General features: G+C 49.2%; 1 protein-coding gene across 1 annotated transcript in view; it reads left to right on the forward strand.

The window, feature by feature from the left end:
• Nucleotides 1-18,000, forward strand: part of LOC100123764 (cell wall protein DAN4) — a 110,136-nt gene that overhangs the window by 79,784 nt on the left and 12,352 nt on the right. The window contains exons 2-8 of the mRNA XM_008214514.3: nucleotides 6,676-7,051; nucleotides 7,336-7,556; nucleotides 8,105-8,568; nucleotides 9,237-10,697; nucleotides 15,903-16,028; nucleotides 16,938-17,048; nucleotides 17,706-17,892. Of these exons, the coding sequence (XP_008212736.1) occupies nucleotides 6,676-7,051; nucleotides 7,336-7,556; nucleotides 8,105-8,568; nucleotides 9,237-10,697; nucleotides 15,903-16,028; nucleotides 16,938-17,048; nucleotides 17,706-17,892 (2,946 nt within the window). The remainder of the gene's footprint in view (nucleotides 1-6,675; nucleotides 7,052-7,335; nucleotides 7,557-8,104; nucleotides 8,569-9,236; nucleotides 10,698-15,902; nucleotides 16,029-16,937; nucleotides 17,049-17,705; nucleotides 17,893-18,000) is intronic.

Here is an 18,000-nt window from a genome sequence, read left to right on the forward strand (position 1 = left end):
GCAGCGGAGGAGCTTGCGAGCGTGTATTACGGTTGCGGAGATGAGAAATTTCGAGGGTCTAATTGATTGCAAATTGATTGCACCGTCCTGTGGGCCGGAGATCGTAATTATACCGTTCAAAGGGATCGTCGAGTGCGCGCGTATAATTTGAATTACGGCACGACATTTTTTATACGTGATTAGCGGAGGGGGACTATTATGATGTGTGTCTTTTATTTCGCAAAGATTCCGGTGGAGCAACCGATTCCAAATGTGCAATCGATCGATAATATTCGTCTCTCTGCGATATTACAACGATAGTATAACGAGTCGTGTCGTTAAAAGTGGTTTCACATGATTTGCGTACCCTAATCGTTCTCGACAAATATGAATTAATACGTAATAGCTTGCGGGGGCGAAAACGTCAACACGAAATCCATTACTATGTTTTAGCCTGATATACACATTTTTGCAGTGACATAATCGCCATAACGAAGCTTATGTTCCAGTTGCAGTAACGTTACGCACAATTCCTCGCGCGAGTCGTTAGTCGAGAGCTGTCAACGACCACAACGAGTGTATTTTGCAGACTCTAACTCTTTAAAAAGAATTCAATGCTTCGCTTGATTCCTCCATTTTTTTCCTGCGGTCCGCTGACAAAACAAAGTTCCCCCGAATTTTTATTCTCCACTTCTCGCTCGAAATAAGCTATTGCTTCACGAAAAACGATCAACGGATAGTAAAGACAATTGCATTCTCCGCTCTATCGGGCTCCATCCGCGAGAGCGCATGCACTTTTTTTACTATCGCCGAGTAGTTTTCAATTATAATTTACTCCAGCGAGAGAGTTACGGCTTCTAAAGCAGGCTTTACTTTCTACCGAAACTTTCGTTCACGTAATACACGTGCTAATAAACACTTTTAGCAAAATTCTTGCAAAATATTAGTTTTTAAAATGCCGTAAATCAGCCGAGCTTACGTCACCGCGCACGCTCTAATCTTTGCAAAAAGCGCCGAAAAAACGAAAAAGAAAAAGAGAACCGTTCGCCCGCATTACAACGAATACGCAGTGAGTACAGGCTGCGCAGACTCTGGCAGACCTCTTCACCTCGGGGGCGCGCGCAGGACTCGGGCATCGGTCGCATAAAAAGTGTGTCGTGCGCGCAAGGACTCACGAGCAGCGGTGCACTGGCCGGGCGACCGCTGGAGAGAGATAATATTCCGAGATACACGAGAGAAAGAGAGAGAGAGAGAGAGAGAGAGAGAGAGAGAGAGAGCCGCTTGCGCGCGAGGTTATCGCGCCGTGTAGCGCTTAGCTTTTAGCCCGGCCACTCGAACAATACTCGCGGGCGCTGCTGCCGTGTTGCTGCCGCTGCGGAATAAAATGCATAAATCAAGCGGCTTCCCGAAGGTAGCGCAGGCTTCGCTCACGATGCGCCGCTGTGTGTGTGTGTGTGTGTGTGTGTATGTGTTGATATTTTTCTCCCTCGTTTCGCTTATGTTCGCCAGAGAGGGAAAGAGAGATTTTGTATTCCGGATGGTCGTTTTCATGCTCACGACTTTTATACGCGCGTCTCGCGTGTGGGCTGCTGCTGGAAAAAGCCTGGGGTATTTGCATTGGTCAGCGAAGCTATTGAGAGTTTGGCGAAAAATTTGTATTGTGGGGAAGATACGTGTCTCACTACGCTCGGCATTTTCTACTGATATCGTGCGCGGCTCTATTGCCGCAGACTCTCGTCATGTAATTCAATTGTATCGGTTTATTTGCTTTCTATTTTTACTGCGCTGCTATCCGCCTGCGTATAAAACGGAAATAAAATTCAAATATAACGCAGATAAAAAAGTTTATCATCGCGCGGGACGTAAAAAAATAATGGAAAGCTTTATATTCATTGTTCAAGCTGTACTTGTTTCGCTTTCCCACAACGCGGTCGTCGCCAAGAAAGATAGCCTGTATACTAAATTTTCATTGCACCGCTTCATCATCTGCTGAAAAAAATTGCAACTTCCTCGCTCACCTGTTGTCGGCCCGTCAATAATAGCCGACCCTGTCCCGAAAAACTCCGCAACTCAACGACGCAGCATAAATGACCCCCATAAATCCGTCCGAGCACAACTTTGTCGTGGACCTCCCTACCGACACCGCCGCCGACTTTATAGACCACTAGAGAAGAAGCTCGAGGGCCCTACTGGAGGCGCGCATGCGAAGGTAGGTGGACACGCATGACCACCGACTCGAGCCGTACGGAGATATGATTTACGAAGCAGCTGCAACTCGCTTCTCTCTTCCTCCCGCTCTCTTCCCTCGCGCGAATGTAGCCGTGTATACAACGCGGCTCTCTTCATAAATTCACCTCGCGGTCTCTATACGCCCGTTTTCTCGCGGTTAGCCTAATCGAAGCCGCGTTTAACATCCGGCCGCGAGAGACCCGCGAATAGTGTGCGGTGTCTGTGCAGTGCCTGTGTCTCGTGGGGAGTAGGAGATAAATGATGGCTTTCGTTAGCTGATGCTGCGGCTCTGTGCCTCTGGGAGGAGAGAGATTGAGGAAATTGAGGTAGCTTTTTTGCACAGTGGATTCGATCGGTTCGCCGGATTTTTGTCGGGGAAAATTATTCTTCTCTCTCGGTGGATTTAAAGTGGATGAGACCGCGCGCGCGGATGATGATGATACTTTACTATTATGCGGCTGAGTAGGCATTAAAAAATCGTAAAGGATTCGCAACGCGGATCACGGAAACGCTTATGGCAGATATAGCCGATGCCTATGTGTATACGCGTTATTGCCCGAGGATGTAAAATTAGAACCCGGAAGCGTTTTATAATTGAATTAGCGGTAGGTTGGAATTAAAATTCATTTTATGACACTAATGATTTGAATACGACTGGCTCTAATGCTCGTGCGGAGGTACTAGGAGAGGCGCCATTCACTACGTAACACAAAAAGTCTCTTCTCTTGATTAATGTCCGTCTCGGCCGCCAAACGCGACGACGATTGTTCCCCGTATCAGCGGCGATTTCGAAGACGATGATCGGCAAAAAATAAATCGTCACTTTTTTTCCCAACGGTCGTTCACAATATTCATCAAAACTTATGCAGTGCATCATCTCCCTCTCTCTCTCTCTCTCTCTCTCTCTCTCTCTCTCTCTCTGGAATAGATTAAAATACTACCTCGTCACTCGATCCGAACAGTCGAGTGTTTACCGAGAGTCACTAGAAGAGAAAAAAACTTATTCATACACTACAAAACCCTGACGTAATAACCAATAATAACAACCACGAATCATCGTCGCTCGAGCACGCGTACGTACTCTCCGATCGATCTTCAGCGCCGAAGCAAAGAAAAAACGTAGAAAAATATAAAAAAAAGCATTACCAACTTTATAACGCGTGCAAGCCTCAAAGGGCCATGAACCCGCCGCGCTATCAGTCTCCATCCGCGTAAGCCAACACCGCGGCATACACTCGCGCCCGTGGAAAAACGCACGAGGCGCACGAGTCGCAGCTTCCCATCGATCGATCATGTCTTGCGCGCACGTGAACCCTCGGTGTATACGTATTCTCGAAAGAATCGGCGACCGCAAGGAGCTTCGAGTACCCACACGTGCGCGGGCGATCGAGCCGAACCGATATAGCCACATACGCGCATATACGCACGTCGATCGAGCGTCAAGATATAGAGGAGTTCGCGAGGATCTGAATTTTTATCTTGGACATCGGTCGTTCCCGTTCGCGATATAGGTATATGAAGGAATAGCCTATAGGCCACCTCCGCATTGCGTAGCGGTACTCCGCCAATCTTCAGCCCCTTCCTGCCGATAAGCCATCGCACGCGCGCGAGAGTAGTCTACCGGTCGTGTAGGAGAAAAAGATCGGGAGACAAAGTGCGATAGGAGACACGGCTAATTTCGAGCCATTAGCATAATGCTCTGCGCGAGCGATGATAGCTGCTATAAAGAGCCGCGCGGCGACGCGTACGTGTATATACAGCGCAGTTTCTTTGTATACGTATATTGCACGCGCGTAACGGCTGACGTCATCGTGTATTCACCGCGGCTCTCTGACACCGATCTCCGCCGTCGCTGCCGATGTCTGCGCGCTGTATTTTCTCCTTTTTTTTCATCGAGAGTTTACATCCTCTTTGTGCTCCGGGAGATGCTCTCTCTCTTTCTCTCTCTCTCTCTCTCTCTCTCTCTCTCTCGCGTGCGCGGGAGGCTGTACCGGTCACTCAATGGGAGCAGAGAGGAGAGAGTGCAGCGGTGAGAGCTTTTGAGGTTATCGAAAGGGAACGCTTTCTCCTGCTGCTGCTGAGGGCGGGTATGTGTACGTATGCACGCCAGATAAGAGACGCTCGGACTTTTGCGCGTGCAGCGGCGGACTACTTTTGCGAGGATCAATGGGACGGGTTTTATGGGTCGGCGAGTTTCGCTTTTACCTCTCGATCGAGAGATTATCCCTAACGCTGCGTTGACTGCGGATATCGGTGTACGGAATTATATTCTTTTATTAGACCATGACGACTGCGCGCTGTACTCGCAAGGTCGCGTTTGTGGAAATGATTTTTTCTTTCATTACCTTCTCAGACACGCTATCGACAGCTTAATTATTAGATAAATATCCGCGCGCGCCTCTCGATCCATTCACCTGTATCACAAGCCGCCTCTGTGTGAAATCTTTTTCCCCGCCGTTGCGTCATCAGTTCGCATACGCATGTATCGCCCGAGAGAGAATCCCTGTAGTGATAGCGTAGTGTAATCTATAAGCTCCTCCATAATCTGAAATATACTCGTCCGCTTATATGGAAAGGCGAAATTTCTTTATACACGCCATTAGCATAATATAAACACGTAATAACTCAGAGGATCGTCTCGTAAATTACCTTCACCATATAATTTTCCGAAGCTCGCCGGCGTCGTATCAAGGCTGCGCCGCCGCGTCGCGAATCTCGCCTTATCGAACTGCCATCATCGTAATCATCGTCGTCGTCGTCATCGCCGCGATCTCTTCTCCGATCCGAAACAGCTACTCCGCGCGACGTCTGAAAAGAGGAAAAAAAATACCCCACTCCGTTGATGCATCTTCCAGGAAACATCGGAGGGATACACTTAAATAGTCGACGCCGCGAGTTATGCAGGCGCTCGTTCATTAAGTTTCACGTAATCGCACACGTACACCAGGTGTAATACTCGCTGCCGCAGCAGAGAGAGACGAAGAAGAATCGGACTGTGGAGGAGAGCGAAGCATCGACGAGCTATTGTGTTCCCCGGCGCTTGTATTTTCAAGTGTAATTAGGGGCATGCGTCGCGACTAGCGTGTAATTAGCTGCAGCCGCCGACGATCCCCCCTTCTCCGCGCGCTCTTTGTCCCGCGTACGAGCTCGATTTCCTACCGCCGCTGCTGCTGCTGACCCTTGACCTTGAACGAGATGATTCTCCCGAGTCGTGCGGCGCTCGTGTGTGTGTTGTTGGGAGTCGACGGTTTGTTTTTTTTTGGCTATACGGCTTAGGGTTACGCATTTTTTCAGCGCTGTTCGAACGACGTTACTTCCTTATTGGACGAGCTCGGTAATTGCGGGGTATCGTGAGATCTTGCGGGCTTTCTGGATCAATTTTTGGGAAGATGGTAGGGATTTTGTGGAGTGATATTATTTGACGGGATAATTCGTCGTTTTATCGACGATACATGTTTTTTGTACTACAAGCTAATTGTACACTGTTCGAGCGCGTTTCCGGATCGCAGGCGAGTTTAATAAATATAAATTACAGGTGCGCGCGTACAATTACACGCTGAGAAACACGACAGTTTCGTGCTTTCGATCGATTTTTCAAACTCGAAGCGAGCGACCAACGGGAGAATAATATTTTTCCTTTTTTCACTGGTATAAGAATTATCGCGTAATATCCATTCCAAAAACTACCCACAAATCACACAGCCAGTCAACACCCAAGCTAGCAAGCTAATCCGTCGCGATCATTCAATCGCGCCCTTTCTCTCGAAAAAGTCCTTTTCAATTACGCGAGCTACGGAGCCTCTCGCACGTAAAAAGCCCATAAAATCGGCCGACTCAAGCAGCGCCTCACGCGAACTATAATCCGGCGTTTCTTATTCTCGAGCTGCAGCGAGTGTACAGAAACAGCGCAGAAGCAGAGCCGTACCGGAAAAGATTAACGCGGGCTCGCGCAAACGAGGCGAGGAGAGCAGCTAACGGTACAGGACCTGCAATGCGCCGCGCTTATACTCGCGAGCGAGCGAGAGAGAAAGACGGCCGCGTATTGTGTGTCGAGATCACTGACTCGGTTTCTTTTAAGGTCACCTCATTAAACGGCCTGGCACGCGGCCCGCGAGTGCGTAAATGTATGTATCATGCGAGTGTATGTATGCGCGTATACGTTTAAAAACCGAACGGAACTTGCTCCGATATTTTCGTTCGGAACTTTCACGCGCAGGCCGTTAATAAACAGAGTCGGTGATTATTTGCGGCTCGAGGAGCGCGAAAGTGCAAGTTGACGTTATATCGAGTATTTATTCAAATCGAAGAAAGTGCTTATTATACACCCCGCCGGCCTCTTTCGCACGACGCGTATGCAATTATTGCAGGATAAGCGCGTTAATCATCTTCTCTCTCGTATAATGTCTGAATTATTCATCGCGAGGGTGTGTAATCACTATTCTCAAAAAGCTCTCCCATTTTCTTCAGTTACAGAGCTGGCGAGCTACGACGAGCGGCAGGCGCGGATGTCGCTGCACACGGAGTCACCTCGAGCCAAAGCCCGACGCGAGCAGGCGCTGCGCAACATCCTCGTCGCCAGACGACGCAAAGTCATGCTGCGACATCGGCCCTCTTCCTCCTCGGAGACTCTAACAGCCGCGGCCTCGTCCACGGGCGTGCAGGCGTCACGGCGCTCGGCCCTGCGTCGGAAGCCCGTCGTCAGGGAGACGATGCTCGGAGACGTGCTGGAAATGCAGGAGTCGCAGAACGGACTGTACGTGACGGTGCCCGAGCAGCAGCAGCAGCAGTCGATCAACGACACGCACGAGATCGTTATCGAGACGCTCGGCGGCGGGACGACGGGGTGAGATGTCGCGCTGATTCGGATTGAGAGGAGAGAAAGAGACTTTGGGACCGGTTGTTGATTTCGAGATAGCTCGTGTTTTATTCTAATTGGGAGGAGAGTCGAGTGTCGCTTAATTGTTGATGTCGCGCGCAGTGTAGCGACGCGTCTGATCTTGATTGTACGAACGTGTTTTCGGTCCCAAAGCCTCTCTGTCTCTCTATCTTCAAAAAAAAAAAAAAAAAAAAACGTCGTCAGAGGCGATCGCGTAATTACGCCCAATATTTCGTTCCATCCCTCATCAGCACGAAGCGCAACGCCACGTCGTCGAGCAACGGCAATCCGTCAAAAGCGCAGAGGACCAGCCAGCATCAGATGAGCGGCGGCAGCTCGATGGAGCACCGGGGCAAGAAGATCGTCGAGATGCCGGCCTCCCTGTACAATCACTTCAGACCCGTCGAGAGCAACATCCCCATCGAGGACATGTCCCAGTTCCTGTATTTCGGCCAGAAGCTCCGGGGAACCGGTATGCGCGCGATTCTCCTTTTGCTTTTTCGAAAGTGCACGTCGCTTTTACTCTCGCGCGCGCGGGCGACTCTTTTCTTTTTTTTTGGCATCGCCATCTCGCTGCATCGCGGAGATAAAGATGACGATTCGGATGAGCGAGATTTTGTATATATCAGACGCGAGCGTAAAGCGGACTTTCTATATACGGTTTGCCGGATAATGCATTATCGCCGCGTAGCGCGGCGACACTTTTTTCCCTTTCTCTTTGCGCGCGCACACACACACACACACGTGTTATTTATGCGACGAGTTCGTATTGTGTGTGATTTCCGTGTTAATTAGATTCGCTTTTTAAGGCTTCGGTGAAAAAAATTTGGGCAATGCGGCTGAATTATGTGCACTTTTACCTCGAAACGTATACGCGACTTTTGTCGGACACTCGCGTGTGTTCCTTATATTCCCATACAGGCTTAATTATCGGGAGAAATTTCTTTTTTCCTCGCGGTGTACATAGTACGAAAACGTGACACGTGTTAATTATGCTAATTCTGCGTCTCTAAAACGCAGGCATGGGCAAAGATAGTTCCCCGGCGAGCCCCTCTCCGAAGAAGCTCCTCGCGATCCTCGACGACGAGATGAACAGCGTGGACCGGAGCAGCAGCCACGTCAGTGCCAGCAAGTCCACGAAGATGCGCACGACTAGTCTCCGCGAGCAGCCCACGTCCACGTCGACCACCACCACTACGACGACTACTCCCAAACCGTCCTGTCCCGACAAGGCGGTGTCCGATGCCCGGGGTAACAGCATCAACGCAACCGACGCAGAGAAGAACAGCGAGGCTTCGTCCACGGCGAACCTCAGTCTGAGGATCGTCGTTACCGAGGCCACGACGGCGACGCCCAGTACCGTGGCCAGTGTGCAAAGCTCCACTACGACGACAACGACGACGACGACGACTACCGTGGCCAGTTTTACGGTGGTGAGCTCGACGACGATTGAGGAAACGGACAAGTCGACGGTGGAGAACAAGGTGCGCGCAAAGCAAAAATAATTCTAATTGGATATATGCTGATTCCTCGAAAGTATATAAGTATAAACGTAATTTTCGAGTAATGGCCGCGGAGTAATAAATATCCCCTTACCGTGAGCGTTGGGATAAATTGGATTGTTAGATTTTCATTAGTTTTATATATCTACCTAGAAAATTACTGGATGCGAACCTATTAGGTAGGAGGAGTTCTCCGCGTTCGTGTAAAACCTGTTTCTTTTTTCAAACGGCTCGTCGTCGTCTCTCCGCGCGAGCGCGGCTCTGTGAAAAAGCCTCGGCATTTTCTCGAGCTTTTGCTATTATTTACGAGATTTAATAAGCGGCTATACTTGTCCGCGTTAGAAAAGATCCATTTTTTACTCGCGTCGAATAACGACGTATCTTCAAATTATACATAAATCATAAATTTTACGACTACCCATTCGAGATGCGTGACGTGACATCCATCATAGAATCTCGTTTTCCACGAAATTTTCCTTGACACCTCGCCGCGCGGATCATTGAACTCTCGAGCGATCCGAAAAAGTTATTACCCAAAGCGCTCGACATATCTCACCTCGCTTCGTCGCCTGCGACGTACTCTCCCACCCGCAAGCAAAACAATCGCGCATCATCGGGCCGGGACTAAAAAGCATCTCCGCCACCGACAGGAACCGCAGTCGCAGTCGGAATCTCAGCCAGTGCAGCACGTGACCGAAGCAGCTCCATCTCCGCGGCAGCGAACCAGCAGCAGCAGCAGCGCGTTGCGCAACAGCTCACATCAGACCGGCAGCGCTCCGATCACCGTCTCCTCGCCGGCCGCGAGCGCTCCTCGGCCGCTCAGTGCCGGCGCGACCGTCGAGCAAGCCGCTGCTCCCCCACGAGCCAGCCAGCAGCAGCAGCGAGCAGCGAACGCCGCAGCGCACAAGCAGCAACAGCCGGGCTTCACGATCAGGTGGACGGACGACGCGGCGCGACCCGTGAGTAAGAGGCGCAGGCTCGCTGCAGCCGCGGCCGCCAGCAGGCGCCGCGACAAGTCCGCCAGGACCATGGAGGACCAAACACTCGTCACCACCACTATGCCCGAGACACCGACCACTATGCCAGCCGTCACCCCGAAGATCGTCCTGCCGAAAGTGACTTCGGAGAGCGTCGTCGCTGTCACAGGCAGCAGCAGCAGCACGACCGCCTCGAGCACGAGTGCGGCCGACACCGAGGATCCGGAAGTGCAGACCGCGACCACCGAGAGAGATGTGCCGACCACGACGATGGGCAGGATGCTCGACCCCTCGGAGGTGCAGAAGATGTACAGGTCGGGCAGCACCAGCACCACCACGGCGACGAGCAGCGCGGTGCCGTCGACGGACATGATCGAGGAGGCGACGACGACCCCTACGACGGTTTCGAGCACCGCGAGCAGTACGACCGCCAGCACAACGGAGAGTGTCAGCAGTCCTGCGCCGGAGAGATCGCCGGAGGTGCGCGCGCGAAACTTGGCGGACAAGGCCAAGGACGACGTGCTGCCGATCATGCAGCTCTACAACACCTCCAGTATGTTCAACGCGAGCGAGGCACCCTTGACGAGCACCACGGCGACGGCCCTTCCTACCGAGGTGGTCGTCGAGCCGACGACACCCACCGCAACGACGACGATCGTCGAGCCGTCGCCCGAGCCCTCGACGACCACCACGACCACAACCACCACCACCACCACGACAGCCAGGCCGAGCAGCACTACCAGCACCCCCAGGCCGGTGTCCAACGGCATCAGCAACAAGAACAGCCCCAACAACGTCGGCGGCAACAACAGAACGGGCTCGGCAAAGCCCCACAGGCGCGAGTTCCCCGCCGAGTACGCCGGCTACTACCCCTACGAGTTGAACAACGGCAACAGCATTCAGAACCACAGCCTGAACAGGACGTTCCTCGAGCCGCCCGGATTCGTGAGCGTGGGCTCGTCCTCGCCCATTGTGAACATTAGTGAAGTGATATCGAGGCGGCACGACGCCGACGCGCTCGCCAGCCAGGAGACCGTCGCTGTCGTCAGCTACATCCTGGCGACCCTCGTCGTCTTTCCGATTGCCGTTGGCGTTGGACTGATCTTGAGAAGACTGATACTTAGGAATCGTAAGGTGAGCGCTGAACCATATTTTTTAACTGACAACAAGGAACGATTCATTACTTTTTTTTTTTTAAATTCAAAAAAATATCGCTGTGCACACACGGGTGCAGAAAGGCGTCGAGACAAAAAGAGATTACAAGCTGCCTTCGGGAAGAGAATAAAAATGTTGCGCACGTTCATTCAGCGAGCTTAACGTGTTAATTTACTGGCGCGCGCGTTCACCTCGCTAGAATTTTTTCTGTCCATTCAGTCGCGCGGCGCGCGCGCGCGAGTGTGCGTCGATTAAAATGCTGTGAATGCGCAATTTTTTCCTAGCACTTTATTTAGCTCCCGCTATCTCCGAGCCGCACGGATTGGCATTTGAATGCGTGATTGTTTGCGCGCGCTTTTTTTAATTTCATTCAATTGCTTGAGGAAGTTGGCTCAAGACAATTTCCCCTCGTCAAGTCTATCCAATATATATGCAAAATGTAGATGTCATGTATCGATTGCGATGTCGCACTTTTCTTTAAAATATAGCGAGAACGAACCGCTATATACTTCTAAATTGGAAGCCGTTTCGCAATGCGTTTCCTTATATATACAGCAGATCGATGTTTCCTGTTTATACTTATTTGAGAAAGCGACGCGACGCGTTTTAATAGGTATAAGCCATTCGAGATATATTCCGCGCGTATAAACAATTTTCGTCAAAATGATTGCAAACGTATGACTTGCGAAACTCGTTGCTTTTCAATTTGTATCGAATCGGACGTGAAGTTCCATTCGATCGAGCAACCGTATCATTTCCTCCGGGCAATCGAATAACAATCGAACTTCCCAACGACAACGATCAGCGCTCTCGAAAGTAACCTCTCTCTCTTTCTCTCTCTCTCTCTCTCTCTCTCTCTCTCTCGAAAAAAAAAAAAAAGCGAAACCCAATTTTCCAAATGACTCTTCCCAACGAGTCGCTCCTCGATTCAGCGTGACTCACGAAACTCACGAGCGCGCGCTCTCGGCGAGCATGCAGCGATCCGGAAAGGGTTAACTTGACCCAGTCGCGTCCCTCGCGCGCGCAGTCAGTCGTTCGCTCGAGATAAATCCTTTGCTCGCGCGATCTCTCGAAGCCGGTCTTTTTCTCGCTCTCGGCGCGACACAATGTTACGCCCGCGCGAGCCGGAGAAAGCTAATTAGTGTAAAGTAGACCGTGGTTCCGCGCGTTTCATACGTACACGATGCACACCTACACGTATACACTTGTACGAGCGTGTGTGTAGGTAAAGATGGAACCTTCGGAGACGCCGCGCGAGGATTGATGAATCACGCGCCGTTTGTGTGCGGGCAAAAAGAATTACGCCGTTTCTTTTCGACTCTTCAATACACCGCGTGTCCTTTTTTTTTGCTTATCGGTCGCGCGCAAAAAAGCCGCTGCTTTGTGTGCGCTCGCGCGTCGTCCTTTTTTTCGAGCTCAATCGAATCCATCAGAACTATAATGTCGGCAATTTCTCCGCTGTGTGTGTGTGTGTGTGTATGTGGACGTGTGCGTCTGTATGACTATGTAGATCGGAGAGCAGGTGTTAATTGAAGTAGGTTCTCTCCGCTCTCTCGTGCGGGCTGAATTGAGGTATTTAAAATTGACGTTGGCCGCTCGGCTAATTTGAAAATATTAAAAATTGCGCCGCGCGCGAAACTATTTGCCGTCGAGGCGAAAAAATTGCGAGATGAGGCATTTTAAGGAGGTGGGAGACGTTGCGTAAGCGATGATTTTTCTTCATCGAGATCTCGATCGCGTTCTTTTTTTTTTGTCATCGGAGAGTATGGCAGGTGATCTGAGTAATTTTTAAAATTGCTAACCTTTGTTATTTAAAGTTTGCTTGTTATTGTATGCAAATCTAATCTAAAATCTGCAGCACGGCCGAAGGTTTCGAAAATTTCATCCGCACTAAATAAACCTGTAATCCTCTTATTCGTTTTCGCAGAAATCCGCGGCGAGCTGCACAGACTCGAATTTCCATCTAGAAGCCTCTTATACGGCTCTAAAATATTAGTCTGCCTTATATACACCGCGAGCCGAGCACAATCAGTAAACCATTCAGCCCGGCGACTCGACGTTTAAGTCAAGATTACCATTGTCACAGTTATCACAATAATTATGCGATTATTATTCGTGTCGCCTAAACACACACATTCATCCGCAATATAATATCCGCACACCCACACTCCATCTCGAGTCATTCCGAAATAAAATTCCTTTGTGGCCGACAACTATACATCGTCTAGACTTTCGCTCTTTCTCGGGGTGGCTCTTGTGCCAAAAAAAATCTCTTTCGGAACTCACAACAGAGAGAGAGAGAGAGAGAGAGAGAGAGAGAGAGAGAGAGAGAGAGAGAGAGAGAGAGAGAGAGAGAGAGACAGAGAGACAGAGAGACAGAGAGAGAGAGAGAAAGAAATCTCCGCAGGGCTTTTTTCTCGCGCGCCCTTTGTGCAGCCGGCGTTCAGCTTTTATATTCCGGGCCACGACGTCTAATTTATGCCTCTGCCGATTTTACGATCGCGTCTTTCGTTCCGCGCGCAAAAGGGTTTCATTCTCCAAATTCTCCCCCACCGCGGCCGCGGTTTTTTATGCTCGCGCTGCAAGGCTATATGTAAAAGCAGTATGTATGAGGAGAAACAAAAACAAAAGGTGTTATATCGATCTGGCGCAGATTAGGGGGTTGCCGCAATTGAATTTGAATTTTACATATCGGCAGCGAGAGCTTTTGTGCGTTTGAGAAAAGTATCGGTCATCGGATATTTGGGGAAATGAATTAGTAATGACGCAAACTCGAATTTTAAAAAATCAATTTGCTGGGATAAGCAGTCGAAATAAATCGATTAACAAAACTCTAATTTGGCAAGCTTATAATCTTATGAGAGATACAAATATAGTTATTACGATCGAGTCGAATGTGTAATGCAGTATTGCAATGCAAACGCAATCATCCGTCGGTATACGGTCATAGGCAATTTTCGCCGAGTTTGATTCCTAATGCGATTGCGCGCCAGCAGCCTTATCGTGCGAATTTCGAAAATAATGGACGATTAACTTCCAGCGCCGAATCATTCATGGATGCTATGCCATTTGCCGCGAAATCACAAACCGCTGCGAGAATCCGGCATTAAACTTTTACGAAATCTGCATTTATTATCGACGAACGTCGCAATTCGCGCGTATACACACTTTTAATAATCCTACGGAATAATAATATACGCGCGTGGTTAAACGTATAGCGCAGGGAAAAACGGGCAATTTTAGCTTCCATCGCGAGGCACAATACTAATACGTAGATACAAGGAAAGGATATTGTCTTTAGTATTATCAAATTCGCGACCGAAATTACGCAACAAGCATTTTGCATATTATTGCATAACGAGCTGCACTTGCGTCGAATACAGTTAGCTCGAATTCGTACTCGTAAATTAAAAAAGAAAAAAGGTAATCGAAAATTCAATAAAATCGAAAACGTGCGGGTGCATACGTTCGTACGCGCACATAACGTTATGCGCCAACTGCTCCCGCAGCAGCAGCAGCAGGTTTTTGAGGTAATCGCACGATAATACAGAGCCATAGTATTGTGCAACTCGAGAGCCGTTCGCGCGCACATTACACGTGTCGTGCTCCGCGTTGTCATTATATTCCGTTCCCTTCATCAGACACTTTACGAACGAAAATACACACGCCGACGCGACGGTTTATTTTTCTCTCTCTGCCTCTATCTCTCTCTCTCTCTCTCTCTCTCTCTCTCTCTCTCTCTCTCTTACCCGCATCTGGAGACAAGCTTTTTTTCTTACCTGCATGACGCCTACTCCGGTTTCTTCAATGACACGTATATATAGGTGCACCGAACTATAGAACCGCGCAGTTGCCGGAACGTTCGATCGAATGCTATTATAGTCGCGTTGTGTCATTGAGGAGAATAGTGTCGTTAGTGTAGACCGGTAAACGATGCTGGCAGGTCGTTAAATGGTTTTAGGAAACGCGATGGATTCTTATCACTTTGACAGTTCCGATTATTGAGGAAATCTAAAATGTCCCACGAGATTAAAAGTCTCCATCAGTCACGAATTAAACGACATCTTCGCTATCAATCTCTAATCAGCTGAAGATATTTATTCACCCGGATGTGTGCGTTAAGCGCTGCACATCGCTTCGACAGAACGCCATGCAAAACTGTTTGGAAAAAACAAAATCGATTACGCAAGCCGTGAAAAAACTCCGCCGACTCAGCAAAATACGCGAAAAGAGAATCAATTCCGCGAGCTTATAAACAAGAATTACGCCCGCCGTAACGTTAATTGCAATCGTGGATTGCCAGCGTTTTACGAAAGCGCGAGTGTGTGTGTACAGTGATATAATAATCCTGCCTCGCGTGCAGCGCTCTCGGATGTTTGTATTAATGCTCAATGCCTCCAAAATTCCGCGCGCGCGATGACGCCACGTTTGAACAAAACGAACGATCCGATCGCGTAACGAATTACACGGCCGGTGTGGATGACGCGCTTTTATTTTTAAAACGCACATCTTCGGATCACAACGTAACGATATAATTTTCCTACACTTTTTTCCCCCTATTGTAAACACTCTACGTAAGCTGTATAATACCTGCCAATCATACCTCTGTTTTTTTCTTCTCTAGAAGTCGATTAAAAGCTCGCTTTTATTACTTCTCGCGAGCACGCGCCGTATATTCTCTTCGCGAAACAGTTATGTGTACAAAACCGGCGTTTCATAAAGCAGTGGAAAATATCGTGAAAATCAGAAGAATACTCGTCCTCTAATAAGCTTAGAGGAAACGTTCTCGCTATAATACGCATTTGAATAAATACGGCTCTGTTGATCAAAGCCCCGCGCGCACCTCTCGCGCGGGAAATCGTAAAACCGAAGTTAGCGCCTCGGCGGCGATAAACTCTCTGACGCACAATGCCATTCAAATGCTTCTTATCGGCTCGCTCCTCGAAAATAAGGCAAAATAACTCGCACCGCACGAGCAACAAAAAGAATGCCGCGCGTATGCATACGAGGAACAGCGAGAAAGCGATATAATACGCGCACGCGACAATGCCAAAGCGAGAGGTACACAAAGCTCTCTGACGTTCCTCGCGTATACGCATTCCCGAGTGTATATGTACTCGATACTTCATCATGCGAGCAGCAACTGATTGTTGAAATCGTTCATGTGTGTTCGTATGTGCGCAGGTGCTGGAAGAGTCGGACACGTCGTCCGAGATAAGCTGCAGGAAGGATGCGCTCAACCTCGAAACCGGAGACTTCAAAATGCCCATAGAGAAAACGATCACGAAGCTGCCGAGGATACAGCACCTCGTAAGTCACACACTCGAGACGCCGAGAGATTTTCTCAGAAATTCGTGCTGCATCTCTATACTGTAGGCTAGTTCTTTTTGCGCCAAAGGACTCGCGTGTGCTTCGATATTTCACGCAGCTCGCGGTTCGTTAATGAGATGAGCTATACGCCGTGCGCGCTATCTAATTACTCTTAATGCGTACATACTTGAAAATTCAAGCACGCGATGCGCGAGAGAACGTGTTTTATTAAGCAGCAGTCTCTTCAGAACTGCGCGAAGCTGTGGATTCTTCAAAGTCCCTTCGCATGAGATAGCCTTATTTTTCTGTATAAACTCGAGACTTGACGCTACGTGTACCAGCGTATCTGCCGCGCGGAGATGAAGATATAAAAATGCAAATACTCGTCTAATAGCCGGGAATAAATTCAGAATAGAATACATTAACGTATCGAGGTAATTGCCGCCGCGGTAGCTTATGCGTACAAAGTGTATGCGCGTATAACTGGACTCCGTATTTACTCGCGCTATCAAAGGGGGACTTTGATTATTTTAGCCTGTGTATTAACGCCTATAAACCTGCTTCTCGTACACTGTTTTCTATTTACGCCGAACGGCATAATCTCTGCATTTTAATTGTCATTTAGATAACCGGACGTGCTTCGTACAAATAACTCGCGGATATGTACGCTCTAAGAATATAATACGAACGCGATTAAGAATATTCACGAAAATACTATAGAGTGCCTTGGGTTCCGATTACAATTCAATTTTTTCTCTGCGGCTGTACTATGTATTCCGAGTATTTGTACTTCGTATATACAAAGTCGCAATAATTCGTCGCGCCGTCGCTGGCACCGCAAAATCGAAAAGCGTATCCGAAAAAAAGCCTAGAGGAGTACAGAGTTTCAGGAGGTAATAATAATTGCAGTGCCACGAGGCGGAAAAACCACCGCCGCCGTCGTCGCAGGAATCGCGCTGGGAGTTCCCTCGAGACAAGCTGAGGCTGCAGACGGTCCTTGGCGAAGGGAATTTCGGTCAGGTGAGTGCGCCATACACGTATAAAAAGTGTCCCCCTATACAACGCGCCGCAAGGCGAGACGCTGTCTGGGTCGCTGACGCTCAGTAGATCTCAACTCATGCGGCGGAGGCTCCAGGAAATGTCTTCTTTTTTTTCGACGAGATTTCGTGTTTTGTTTACACCGTCGTGGGCGTCTGTGATAGATGACGTGCCCGGGATTTACTGGCCTATAAATTTTTTGTGAAAGTGACTGTAGCGCTATTCCCATCGAACAGGTTTGCTCGACAAAAGCGCGCTTTTGTTGTAGAAAGACTCGTTTCAAAATTGATTCCGAAAAAATGTCCTGGTTCTATTTTTTCCCTTACACACATCCGAGTTCCAAATACCATCGAGTCTGTAATAACTGTAATGAAATTTAAAAAAAGCACGACGGCGCCATTAGATGACACAGCGGAACACGGATCCCCCTTTCCCGAATAGCTTCGAAAGACATTCCCGTTCCCCCTTGCGGCTCGTTAAAGATCTCGCGGAGAGCCGAGTGTAGAAGACAGCTTTCCTGTGCAGCATGTCCCCCCTGCGTTCTTATCTCTATCTCTCAGCGGCGTCGGCTACGTCCGCGTAGGCTCGCGCTCACTAAGCACTATCGATTTCGATCGGCCCGATGCTTGTCTGTCGCAGGTCTGGAAGGCGGAAGCGGACGACTTGACGGGTCACCAGGGCACGACGCGACTCGTAGCCGTGAAGACGGTCAAGGAAGGAGCCTCGGATCGAGAGAAGGAGGACCTCGTGCGTGAGCTCGAGATCATGCAGCGCGTTGGCAGTCATCCCAACGTCGTCACGCTCCTTGGCTGCTGTACCGAGCAAGGTGAGCTTGGAGAATTTTTCTTCTGTTCTTTTTTGGGGAACTTTGTTTTTGTAAAGGTGTCGAAAAAGATAATCGTTGGACTTTCTGCAACCGATCCACGGGCCGATC

Source organism: Nasonia vitripennis, chromosome 2 (genome assembly GCF_009193385.2).
Source record: "Nasonia vitripennis strain AsymCx chromosome 2, Nvit_psr_1.1, whole genome shotgun sequence".
In the NCBI taxonomy this organism is placed as follows: domain Eukaryota; kingdom Metazoa; phylum Arthropoda; class Insecta; order Hymenoptera; family Pteromalidae; genus Nasonia; species Nasonia vitripennis.